The sequence below is a fragment of the Cetorhinus maximus genome, chromosome 1 (genome assembly GCF_964194155.1).
Source record: "Cetorhinus maximus chromosome 1, sCetMax3.hap1.1, whole genome shotgun sequence".
Classification (NCBI taxonomy): domain Eukaryota; kingdom Metazoa; phylum Chordata; class Chondrichthyes; order Lamniformes; family Cetorhinidae; genus Cetorhinus; species Cetorhinus maximus.
The window spans coordinates 234034087-234048094 of NC_135879.1; the positions used below are offsets into that span (position 1 = coordinate 234034087).

The 14008-nt window shown below is 42.9% G+C and overlaps 1 protein-coding gene across 3 annotated transcripts in view; it reads left to right on the forward strand.

Annotated features, from left to right (window-relative positions):
- Positions 1-14008, forward strand: part of dnaaf9 (dynein axonemal assembly factor 9) — a 253896-nt gene that overhangs the window by 91560 nt on the left and 148328 nt on the right. For all 3 annotated transcript variants that reach the window (XM_078554544.1, XM_078554554.1, XM_078554564.1), the window contains 4 exons: positions 8733-8809; positions 10838-10882; positions 11741-11786; positions 13269-13380. In XM_078554544.1, the coding sequence (XP_078410670.1) occupies positions 8733-8809; positions 10838-10882; positions 11741-11786; positions 13269-13380 (280 nt within the window). The remainder of the gene's footprint in view (positions 1-8732; positions 8810-10837; positions 10883-11740; positions 11787-13268; positions 13381-14008) is intronic.

The window sequence follows — 14008 nt, forward strand, 5'->3', positions numbered from 1 at the left end:
CTCTGCTCCAAAGAAAATAACCCCAGTCTATCCAATCTCTCCTCATAACTAAAACTCTCCAGCCCAGGCAACATCCTGGTAAATCTGCTCTGCACTCTCTCTAGTGTAATCACATCCTTCCTATAATGCGGATTCCATAACTGTATGCAATATTCTAGCTGTGGCCTAACCAGCGTTTTATACAGTTCCAGCATAACCTCCCTGCTCTTATATTCTATGCCTCGGCTAATAAAGGCAAGTATCCCATATGCCTTCTTAACCACCTTATCTACCTGTCCCGCTACCTTAAGGGACTGGTGGACCTACACACTAGGTCCCTCTAATCCTCGGTACTTCCCAGGGTCCTATCATTCATCGTGTATTCCCGTGCCTTGTTTGTCCTGCCCAAGTGCATCACCTCACACTTATCCGGATTAAATTCCATTTGCCACTGATCAGCCCATCTGACCAGCTTGTCTATATCCTCCTGTAATCTAAGGCTATCCTCCTCACTATTTACCACCCCACCAATTTTCGTGTCATCCGCAAACTTACTGATCAACACTCATACATTCAAGTCTAAATCGTTTATATATACCACAAACAGCGAGAGACCCAACACCGATCCCTGTGGAACCCCACTGGATACAGGCATCCAGTCATAAAAACACCCCTAGACCATCGCCACCTGCATCCTGCCACTCGGTCAATTCTGGATCCAATTTGCCAAATTGCCTTGGATCCCATGGGCTCTTACCTCGGCTTTGGTTGGTCAAGGTGTTGCCATGCAAATGCACCGGGGAGCTATTGTCCCCCATGCTTTTGTTTATTCAAACAGGTGTACATCTGTTTGCCTGTTTTGCCTGCAGAGGACAAGTTCCTGCATATGAATATTTGTAGCTTCTAGCAAACAACATTGCGAGCCTGATTGCTAATCTTAAATTGGTTGTTAAATTCTTAGCACAGTTGGGATTGTTCAGCAAATGTTGCCCAATCGCGGAATCACACTTAACATTAGACATTATGTTCTGAGTTTTGCAAGCACAGGTTAGTTGCATATGGTCAGTATGACAATGAAGAGGGTAGGAGGGCATGCCAGGAATAGCACCAGGCATACTAAAAATGAGGTGTCAACCTTGTGAAGCTATAACACGGGAGGACGACTTGTGTGCCAAACAGCATAAACAGCAAGTGATAGATAGGGCTAAACAACCTCACAACCAATGGATCAGATCTAAGCTCTGCAGTCCTGCCACATCCAGTCGTTAATGGGGGTGGACAATTAAACAACTCACTGGAGGACGAGGCTCCACAGATATCCCCATCCTCAATGATGGAAGAGCCCAGCACATCAATGCAAAAGATAAGGCCGCAGCATTTGCTACAATCTTCAGCCAGAAATGCCGAGTGGATGATCCATCTTGGCCTCCTCTGGATGCCAGACTTCAGCCAATTCGATTCACTCCATGCGATATTAAGAAGCGGCTGAAGGCAATGGATACAGCAAAGGCCATGGGCCCTGACAATATTCCAGCGATAGTACTAAAGACTTGTGCTTCAGAACTTGCTGTGCCTCTAGCCAAACTGCTCCTGTACAGCTACAACACTGGCATCTACCCGGCTATGTACAAAATTTCCCAGGTATGTCCTGTACACAAAAAAACAGGACAAATCCAACCCAGCCAATTACTGCCCCATCAGTCTACTCTCCATCATCAGTAAAGTAATGGAAGGGGTCATCAACAGTGCTATCAAGTGGCACTTGCTTAGCAATAACCTGCTCACTGACACCCAGTTTGGGTTCCGCCAGGGCCATTCAGCTCCTGACCTCATTACAGCCCTGGTTGAAACATGGACAAAAGAGCTGAACTCAAGAGGTGAGAGTGGTTGCCCTTGACACCAAGGCCACATTTGACTGTGTGGAATCAAGGACCCCTAGCAAAACTGGAGTCGATGAGAATCAGGAGGAAAACTCTCCACAGGTTGGAGTCATACCTAGCACAAAGGAAGATGGCTGTGGTTGTTGGAGGTCAGTCATCTCAGCTCCAGGACATCACTGCAGGAGTTCCTCATGGTAGTGTCCTTGGCCCAACCATCTTCAGCTGCATATCAATGATCTTCCTTCCATCATAAGGTCAGAAGTGGGGACGTTCACTGATGATTGCACGATGTTCACTATTCGTGATTCCTCATACTGAAGCAGTCTATGTCCAAATGCAGCAAGACCTGGTCAATATCCAGGCTTGGGCTGACAAGTGGCAAGTAACATTCATGCCACACAAGTGTCAGGCAACGACCATCTCCAACAAGAGAGAATCCTTGGTGTTCAATGGTATTACCATTACTGAATCCCCCACTATCAACATCCTGGGTGTTACCATTACCCAGAAACCAAACTGGACTAGCCATATAAATACTGTGGCTACAAGAGTAAGTCAGAGGCTAGGAATTGTGTGACAAGTAACCTACCTCCTGACTCCCCAAAGCCAGTTCATCATCTACAAGGCACAAGTCAGGATTGTGATGGAATATTCCCCACTTGCCTGGATGAGTGCAGCTCCCACAGCACTCAAGAAGCTTGACACTGTCCAGGACAAAGCAGCCCGCTTGATTGGCATCACATCCACAAACATTCACTCCCTCCACCACCAATGCACGGCAGCAGCATTGTGTACAATCTACAAGATGCACTGCAGGAATTCACCAAGACTCCTTAGACAGCACCTTCCAAACCCACGACCACTACCATGTAGAAGGACAAGGGCAGCAGATAGATGGGGACAGAACCTGGAAGTTCCCCCCCCAAGTCATTCACCATCTTGACTTGTAAATATATCGCTGTTCCTTCTGTGTCGCTGGGTCAAAATCCTGGAACTCCATTCCTAACAGCACTGTGGGTGCACCTACACCACATGGACTGAAGCACTTCAAGAAGGCAGCTCACCACCATCTTCTCAAGGGCAATTAGGGATGGTCAATAAATGCTGGCCCAGCCAGCAAAACCCACATCCCATGAATGAATAAAAAAAACTCCGCCTATTACGAATAATTGAAGGGATGTGCTGTTTTATATGATACACCATGGCCTACACACTTGGCATTCCACTGGCACTCAAATTCATTAACCACATTACTCATTTGTGTGGTAGGCTTAATGGTGTTAATGACGGATACAAATTTGTATCCAACGGACCCGCTGCCATGCATGACCGCACGGCCCTGCTCAAAAGCAAGTTACCAAAGTGCTTGTTATACTTCTCTAAGAGTAATGAGTTGCTTGATGGTGCATGTGATAGGATTCACCCTCATTGTTCACTATGTCCACGTATCTACAGGGTGACCACGACACACACAAGTGATGTCCCATTATGCCCTATGTTGTCCATTACAGGCTGTTGCAACCATTTCTGAGTGAGTACTCTACATGCACGGTGAAGGATTTTGCAAAGACTGTATGCGACCTGCATATCGACAGCAATGCCGTGTCAATGTGCTTGTTCGACATTGCGAACCTATTCATTAATGTGCTCAAGGAAACCATAAAGATTTGTGCTGTATCATTAATGATGAGATTTTTTTTCTCTGAGGTCGTTAATCTGTGGTATTCTCTTCCCCAGAAAGCAATGGAGCTTGGGACATTGAATTTCTTCAAGGCTGAGTTAGATAAATCTTTGATAGACAAGGAGTGAAGAGTCATTGGGTCAGACAGGAAAGTGGAGTTGAGACCTCATTCCGATCAGGCACGAACTTATCGAATAGCGGAGCAGACACAAGAGGCTGAAAGGCTTACTCCTGCTCCTAAATCCTTTATTATCTCATGGCAATCTGTACACGCTGTCATGTTTTGAATCTGTATTCTTTGAATTTATGAACTTAGCACCTTGTGCAGTTGAATTCAGATTTAATGGCATTATGTATGCTCAAATAGATGGTGTTACCATTGAATACCCTCTAGGGCCAGCTCTCACTAATATTTTCATCAGTTTCCATGAACAACGCATTTGCATATTCCGATACGTGGATGATACATTTGCTATACTTGAATCTGCAGCTGCATGTAAGAATTTCCTTATGAACCTTAATGCACTCCATCCTGCACTCAAATTCACCTTTTGAAATTGAACAGTCTAAAGATCTCTCTTGCCTCTGTGCCAGTTGAGAAATGCACTAATCGGTGTTCTCCTACTGTCTACCGCAAGCCTACATTCACTGGTCAATATATGTGATCAGCCATGATCTTATTGAACGGCAGAGCAGGCTTGAGGGGCCACATGGCCTACTGCTGCTCCTAATTCGTATGTTTGTGTTCCTACAGCTCCACTGCTGTTTTATATCCCTTCAGCTGTTCGCAATAGGCAGAGTATTGACCATACTCAACTAACCTGTATTTGCAAAACTCAGAACATGCATCTAACGTTAGATGTGATTCTGCGATTGGTCTTATTAGCAATCTTGTAAATAGGGCCTGAGCCATCTGCTCACCATGCAAGATTAATGCTGAAATAGGGTGCATCAACATCCTGGGGATTACCATTGACTAGAAACTGAACTAGACTAGCCATATAAATACTGTGGCTACAAGAACTAGTCAGAGGCTCGGAATCCTGCGGTGAGTAACTCACCCCCTGACTCCCCAAAGCCCCTCCATCATGTACAAGGCACAGGTCAGGAGTATGATGGAATACTCTCCACTTGCCTAGATGAGTGCAGCTCCAACAGCACTTAATAATCTTGACACCATTTAGGACAAAACCGCCCATTTGATTGGCACTCCATCTGCAAACATTCACTCCCTCCATCACTGATGCACAGTGGCAGCGGTGTGCACCACCTGCAAGATGCAATGCAACAACCCACTAAGATTCCTTAGACAGCACCTTCCAAACCCACGGCTGCTACAATCTAGTAGGACAAGGGCAGCAGGCACATGGAAGCACCACCAAGTTCCCCTCCAAGCCACTCACCACCCTGACTCTGAAATGTATCGCCGTTCCTTCGCTGTTCCTAGATCTCCCTCCTTAGCAGCACTGTGGGTGTACCTACACCACATGCACTGCAGCGGTTTAAGAAGGCAGCTCACCACTATTTCTTAAGGGCAATTAGGGATGGGCAAAAATGCTGGCCTAGCCAGCAACGCCAACATCTCATGAATATATATATATTTTAAAAAATCAAAGCTATCTTGCAAGATAATGGCTACCCTGTTCAGATCATTGCTCACTGTATATCACGCATACTCACGAATAGACCCAAGTCCCAACTTTCAGACCTGAAAACCACCCAATCTGCCTCATTTCCCTGGAAGAATAAAGTACCTCAAAAATTTGAGCACCACCAGAAGTTAGCCGTTTTATGCTGCGACTAAGCAGTGGCAAAATAAGTGATATTTTCCACTAACAGAATGCTGCCCATGTACCACAAAGATGCTCTGCCTATCACACAGATTAGTAATTTGGTGTATGAATTTTGGTGCCAGTGCAATGCCAGGCATATAGATCGTACATCCCAACAACTGGTATCAAACAGCATGTCCTTTGGTCTGTTCGCAATAGGCTGAGTACTCACTGTACTCAACTGGCCCGTGCTTGAAAAACTCAGAACATAATGTCTAACGTTGGATGTAATTGGGTAGCACCTGCTGAACAATCTTGAGTGTGATAAGAATTACACCAATGATCAATTTAGGATTATCAATCAAGCTCGCAATGTAGTTCACTTATACTTGCTAGAAGCTACATTTTTTCAGACACAGGGACCTGTTCTCTGCAGGCAAAAGGAATATGCTCAGACTCCTGACCTTTTTTTGAATAAACAAAAGCACGGGACACAATAGCTCCCTGGTGCATTCGCTATGGCAATATCTTGACCAATCAGAGCCAACTGACCAACCAATCAGCAACCCTTTTCTTTTGCAGTATAGATTTGTTGTTCCTTTGAAATTTTTAACTCTTGCATCTATACTGATGCGTGCAAGACAAAAAGTTTTTCTTTTTAATTCATTCACGGGGATGTTGTCGCCAGCATTTATTGCCCATCCCTAGCTGCCATTGAGAAGGTGGTGGTGAGCTGCCTTCTTAAACCGCTGCAGTGCATGTGGTGTAGGTACATCCACAGTGCTGTTTGGAAAGAGGTTCAGGATTTTGACCTGGTGACAGTGAAGGAACAGCAATATATTTCCAACTCAGGATGGTGAGTGACTTGGAGGGAAACTTATAGATGGTGGTGTTCCCACCTAACTGCTCACTAGTCCTTCTAGATGGTAGTGGTCATGGGTTTGGAAGGCTGTTGAAGGAGCTTTGGTGAATTTCTGCAGTGTATCTTGTAGATGGTACACACTGCTGCTCCTGTGCAACGATGGTGGAGGGAGTGAATGTTTGTGGATGTGGTGCCATTCAAGTGGGCTGCTTTGTCCTGGACGGTGTCAAGCTTGAATGTTGTTGGAGCTGCGCTTATCCATGCAAGTAGGGAGTATTCCATCACACTTCTGACTGTTGTGCCTTGTAGATGGTGGACAAGCTTTGGGGTGTCAGGAGGTGAGTTACCCGTCGCACGATACCCAGCCTCTGACCTGCTCTTGTAGTCACAGTATTTATATGGCTAGTCCAGTTCAGTTTCTGGGCAATGGTAACCCCGAAGATGTTGATAGTGGGGGATTCAGCGATGGTAATACCATTGAACGTCAAGGGGCGATGGTTAAATTCTCGTTTGAGATGGTCATTGCCTGACACTTGTGTGGTGCGAATGTTACTTGCCACTTGTCAGCCCAAGCCTGGATATTGTTCATGTCTTGCTGCATTTGGAAGTGGGCTGCTTCAGTATCTGAGGAGTCACGAATCATGCTGAACATTGTGTAATCATCAGCAAGCATCCCTATTTCTGGCCTTGTGTTGGAAGGAAGGTCATTGGTGAAACAGCTGAAGACGGTTGGGCATAGGACACTACCCTAAGGAACCTCCAGTGATGTCCTGGAGCTGAGATAACTGACCTCCAACAACCACAACCATTTTCCTTTGTGCTAGGTATGACTCTAAACAGCGGAGAGTTTTCCGCCTTATTCCCATTAACTCCATTTTTGCTAGAGTTCCTTGATGCCACACTGTCAAATGCGGCCTTGATGTCAAGGGCAGTCACACTCACCTCACCTCGGGAGTTCAGCACTTTTGTTCATGTTTGAACCAAGGCTGTAATGAGGTTAGGAGCTGAATGGCCCTGGTGGAACTCAAACTGGGCGTCAGAAAGCAGATTTGTGCTAAGCAAGTGCTGCTTAATAGCACTCCTGATGACCTCTTCCATTACCTTACTGATGATGGAGAGTAACTGGGTGGTAATTGGCTGGGTTGGATTTGCCCTGCTTTTTGTGTACAGGACATACCTGGGCAATTTTCCACATATACGGGTAGATGCCAGTGTTGTAGTTGCACTGGAACAGCTTGGCTAGAGGCGCGGCAATTTCTGGAGCCCAAGCCTTCAGTACTGTTGTTGGAATATAGTTAGGGCCCATCGCCTTTGCTGTTTCCAGTGCCTTCAGCCGTTTCTTGATATATGGAGTGAATCGGACTGGCATCTGTGATGCTGGGGTCCTCTGGGGGAGGCTGAGATGGATCATCCATCTTGGCTGAAGATTGTAGGAAATGCTTCAGCCTTATCTTTTGCACATCATTTATTTTTTCAGCAACACTCAGGGTCTGTAGTACCAAGTGACTGTTTGTAGGCCTGAAAGCTCAGGACTGACGGGTGAAGGGACAGATGAAAGTTAGAATACTGGGACTAATGCAGCATAGTTTTGGATGAGGTGGAGGTGGGGCTGAGAGTACAAGAGAAGGAAAAAGATTGGAGGTGGGCAGGAGAGTGTTGGAGGACTTGAGTCAGGAGATAACAGAAGCAGCAGATGGGCTGAGACAGGAATGGTCATGTGTGCTATTATGAAGATTTAAGTAGGTAGTCTTGGTGATGCAAAGGAAGCCGAAGCTCAGATATGACACCAAGATTGTGAAGAGTGAGATACGGCCCCAGACAGTGATGTAAAAGAGGAATGGAATTGGTGGCTAGGCAACTGAGTTTGTGGCACCCGAAGAGCTCTTCTGCTTCTCTTCAAATTGTGAGACAAGATGGGGCCTCAGTTTAACATCTCTTTAGAAAAACAGCATCTCTGACAATGATTCCCTCAGTACTGCATTCAAGTGTCAGACGATATTATGTGGTCTTATCTTTAGAGTGAAGTTAGAATCCGCAATGTTCTGAATCTGAGGTGAGAGTGCCACCAGTGAAACAAGGCTGACAACTAAACAGTAATGAACCAATATACGGAAAATCTTTTTTTCCCCTCTGCTCTTCAATTTGGAAGTGGGAGCAACTCTTTGAAAAATAAAACCTATATTGCTTTTTATCGACCAGCCAAAGCTTCACATGGGCAATGTCTATTTCTCACTGTGTTGAATGGAAAGCAACTTCCAATAATTGAGTAAAATAAGGAGCAGCTTGCAAGAGTGCACAGGCCAAGTAAATTTCTGTACACTTTATCTATGGTTCAGAAAATAGGAAGATTACCCTTGGTGCGTTTGAGTAGATGTTGCACAGCCCACTGCCTTCTCTGCAGCAAATGTGGCAGAGACTGCCATGCCAGGTTATGGCTCCTGAGCCACACCAAGTGGTGCTTAACACATTTGATCACCATGGCGCAAACCATCGTCTTAAGAGATGGAAGGCTGCCACCATACAGTAATAAATTAGTACCCCATTTTGTTAATTCATAGGCCAAAGAAGTTGCTGAAGAGGTTTTCCTTTCAACTTTGGATTATTACAGTCTTATGCAGTACAAAACTGTCCTAAGGTATGTGTAACAATTTTTTATCTTAGGGTTGTAATTTAATTTTTTAACTTGGCAAAAAAGAACAGCAGTATGACTGAGGAGACATCATGTGCTTAGTACCTGACAGAAAGCACTGGCATAATCGTGCTTCTATTTCATATAGTGTATCCATAGAATCATAGAAACATCTTCATTACAATAAGTTACTGTTCAGATAATTGCAGTGCAATCGTTTTTCCTTAGTCTTTTCTCATATCCTTTTGTATTTTTCAAATATCTTTACAATTCATGATATATGTTTGGAGCATGGAGGATAAAAGAATATGGAAGACAGAGAGCAGAACAGTTGAGGATAGAGCAAGCATTGAATAGACACAGGAGTAGGCCATTCAGCTCTATTTAGATGTGCTTTATGCAAGAACACAAATTTTATTCGATTCCAGGGCCCTGATTTTCGTCTTGGGCTCAGGAAATGCGAGCCCATTCTCAACTTTAACCCGAGCCCACCTCTGGGCTCTTATTCCAGCCATACTTCTGTCTCTGAGAGAAGTGGTGGGGTGGGGGCAGGTTTTGTGAGCTGCAATACACTGCGGGAGGAGCGCAGGAGGAGAGTGGGTGCAGAGATGGGTTGATTAGAAGGCTTATCTTGATTCTCAGGGTCAGCAGCCCAGTTCCCTTCATTTGTTCTTCTGTCACCTAAACCTCAACCTCACCACCCCCCCACTCTAGTTCCCTCATACTCCTCATGCACTCATACTCCCCATGCTGCCACATATCCTCCATCACTATTTACCTTGTATTCACTATGGGCAGACCTCAGGAGCCATGCCTTTGAAATAGACATGATTTAAAAATAAACTAACAATCTAATATGGCAGTCATTCAAACACACATATTGAAAAAACTCATTCACAATAGTCATTCAAAAAATGTTAAATCTCCAGGTGGTTAACCTGTTGTAAAAACATTTATTCACTTATCACATCAAAGTCAGATAACCCTCTTAGCACTGTCAGTCACACTCTCTACACAAGCCCCTGCTGAGATAAGTGGTTTTGATGTTTTTGTAACTCAGCCAAGTATTCACAATAGCCTCAGCTGTCAAAACAAGTTCTTGGAAATGCCCATTGAAACTAGAAAAAAAACTAGATGGCATTTATTTTATGTCCACAAGAAGGCTTTTGTTTTCTGTAAGGGGAAGTTGCTGAATGTTTTTTTTTCAATTTAAAAGGACCTTGGACATTTATATCGCCTTGGATCAATACACTAGAAATCCCAAGAGTGTTTTCTTCAGTTTTGAATGCATAAGTGCACTTTTCCAAATGAAGAAAAGTACTCTGATACATCTTAACACTCAGATAATGCTGATCAATGTAATGATCAACTTGCCTTTTCAGAACAGAGCCCTATGATGAATCACTGTAGTGACAATACAATACAGCATCTAACGGTGACCTCTGAAGTTATCAAAACATTTAACACTTGCCTATCAAAATGTTCCCGACTCCTCAGCACACTTCCCCCAGTGGTCATAAGCTCTCCAACGAGATGAGTTTTATAAGACTTACAAAACACGCACCAGCAGACAAAAAAAGTGGGTTTGGGCAGGGGGAGTAAATTCAAGGTTCCTACAGAGGCCAAAATGGTGACCCCAAACTCAGAAGAGGTGTGTGTAGAATCGCAACCCAAGTTCTTCCCAACTCGTGAAAAGGCCACAAAAAAAAAGTCCGGATCGGGAAAGCACTGCAAATTTAAGATTACTGCAAAAAGTTCTTAAGTTTTTGTCATTCCTGACTATATTCCTGCCACCAGACAAAAATCTGAACCCAGGTGTTCCATTCTGGAAAGTGTTGGGATTGTGACTTTCTGTTACGTTAGCAAAATGCATCCCATCCACGCACACCTTTGATTGCTTAGCATTCTTAAACATTTCCTTTGTGTGACCCTCAATATTTCTGTGGCTTTCCAAAATACTAACATGTATACTGTCTATTTTGATTGAACATTTTAAACAAAATATTTTTGGTAACTCTCTCATTTTGCCTTCAGATCTAATTTGTCCTTCCTTATTCAAGCTGTGAACAATCAAGGGAGGTTAGTGCTTTTTTTGTGCTCAACGCTGTTTTCTAAATCTCTGATGGATTTATATGTGCAGGGCTAAATTATCCGTTTAGGAACTTTGGACGAACGTACTGTTGTGACGTACTTCATTTGTTTGTCACTAAAGCCAAGTGGTGTAGTTGGAGGATAGGTTTTGATTATTGGCCATTCCAAGTTAAGATTTTCCTCTGTCGAAGAATGCAATATAGCTTGCGTCTAAATGTGCGTTCATTGCTAAATTCAGGTGTGACAGTTTCAGTTTTCGGGCTAGCCTTTGCACCTGTCCACAGTCTTCCTCAAGAATGCATTTTGATGAAGGTTAAGGAGCAGTTGTTATTATTGTTAGTTGATTTATGGTATAGGAGACCAAAGGAGGATGAAAAAGTAACGTTCATTTTTAATGCAGCGCTATTTTGTTTTTCTGCTCATTCTGTATCACCATGTCTGGTGGCCTGGCCAAAATGGAGAGTTGCAAATATGAAACAATGAGAATAGTCTGGGTGATGCGTGATGCATTCTTCTACCTGTGTTTCTGCTCCATGCAGCTGTAAAAGAGGCATGTAAAAATAGTTAATTTTATTCAGTTTATTCTTCATGACAGTTATTTATGTGTGCTGAAATGTTTTCTGGATTATAATAAAACTTAAAGCCAGAAATATATTCTCTCATTCGAAGCTAATTTGCTCAGGAACCTTTGGAGGCTGTATACTATATGAAGCTGTTGAGAGTAACAGCAGGTACTATGGACTTCAATAGTGAATAAATCAGGCTTCTTAAGTGCCAGCTACCAATCTAAATGATAATTATAGTTTTTACAGCTTATGAAATATTTCTTCACCTATTTCTTTCTAGGATCATCTCGTTGGAAAGCCACATAAGCAAATTCCTTATTAAAACAGTAAGTTATAAATAATGTGTAACATTTCTCTTCCGTTTCCCTGCCGCCTGTCAAAAAAAGCTTAGTGACACATTGAGTGGGATGCCCCTGGATTGATGTGTTGAATGTAAATCCCCAAGCCTGTCTGCTCTTCAACTCCTGTACTGTTCATTCTTGTAGTTTGGGTGATACTGGATAGGCAATAAAAACAGAAAATCCTGGAATTCTTAGTAGGTCTGGCACTGTCTTTGGAGAGAGAAAAACAGTTAATATTTCAGCTGAATGATCTTCCATCAGATCGGATTTCCAGCATCCACAATATTTTTGCTTTTACATTACTGGAGATACAACATTTCTTGCCCATCAAAAATTGAGTCATTAGAGGGGAGGAGTGGCAGGACCTTAGTAAATCAGTTAGGTTTTTACAATGATCAAACAGCTTTGAACATTTTTCTGGTAATTCCAGATATAATTAATTCAGTCTCATAACTTACCCTAATGTCTAGGTCAGTGCAGCACAGTAGCCACTAGGCTACTGTACCTATTAAAGTTTTAAAATTGTGTATATTTCCTCTGTATTTTCTCACTGCTTTGTACTTAGGCTCAACTGACATCTACTTGGCTAATCTAGCAGCCTGTCAATGTCATTATATTTTGGCTTATTCACGCTTTTATTCATAGTTAACTTTGTTTTGTATTTTTATATTAAAAACAGAAAATGCTGGATATACTCAGCTGATCGAGCAGCATGTGTGAGGGGAAAAATGGTTAATTTTTCAGTTTTGATGAAGGATCACCTGAAATGTTAATGTTAACTTGGTTTCTCTCCACACATGTTGCCTGACCTTGCAATTTCTGTTTTTATTTCAAATTTCCACCATCTACAATATTTTGCTTTGGTGTTAGCTCCCCATTTTTGTGTGTGTTGGTCTTTTGTGATGTTGTGCCAGTTGTAATTTTTAACAAGCTCCAGATGTGGTTGAAGGATTGTGAGAAGTTATCTCTGCTGAATTCTATAAGCAACTTTGAATTGTTTCACTTAAGGTGCTGCTATAACCTATAGAGCTATAGATTAAGAGTTGGAAAGTGGGATTAGGCTGTATAGATCTTTTGGCTGGCTCAGATATTGAGGGCTGGATTATCTCCCTCTGTACTGTAAATGTTCAATTTTTCCAAATTGCCTTATTTTGTATCTTGTCTCCATTCCCCCATTTGCAAATAATCCTTGAGGTCGCCATCTTTACCTCACTTAGTCCTTCATTACGTGTTAGCATGGATGGTGGGAGTCGTAGTTTAATTACCAATTTAGGGATACCATTAAAGCTAGGTCCCTATCATTACTTGATGGATGCCAGTATGGATCACCGAATAGTAATTGACCTCCAAGCTCTGCGAATTTCTTTTTTTGCTGTTGAGTCTGAGATTTTTATTTATTTATTTATTTTTGTAGTCCTGGTTTGAGCTTGGGTAACTGAGTGGTTTCCATTTCTAATTTTATTTCAGGCATCCATGATTGTCTATGACATTCCAGATTTAACAGGAGGAAAAGGGACTCTGGGGTCCATAGTGTTCTCTGAATCATTCCTAGAATCAAAGCTGTTTCTCAAAGAAAATGGTAAGTGCAATAATTTGAGATGAGTTCATTTCTTAGTCTATTTCATTAAAGAAGTATTGTTTGTTTGTTTCTTATCACTTTTTCCCCCTTTTGGAGAATAGTGGGGAAGAGTTGGGAGGATTAGAAGGCTGATTATTTAAACAGCACCATGAGTCCTCCTTCCATGGTCAACAAGTCCTGGAGTCAGACTTGAACCCAAACTTCTGTCTCAGATACAGGGGTGCTACTTGCTGAACCACAAGACCTACCTGAAGTATTAAAGATAAGGAATGCTTTGGAAATTTTTTGAAAAGATTGGTTATGGCCAACTAGTCGAGTTGAATTTTTTGTGGCAGTCACTAATATTGTGGACAGGGTGTATCTATGGATGTTGTCTATTTGGATTTGTAGAAGACATTTGATAAAATTTAGCACAAGAGATTGTCAGCAAAAATAAAAGCCTATGGAAATGGAGGTAATCTTGTGATGTGGGTTAAATAGAACCATAGAAAAGTTACAGCACAGAGGGAGGCCATTTGGCCCATCCTGTCCATGCCAGCCCGAGGACACCCAGGTGCCCTTTCTAATCCCACTTTCCTGCACCCGGCCCATTGCCCTGCAGCTTACAGCACTTAAGGTGCAGATCCAG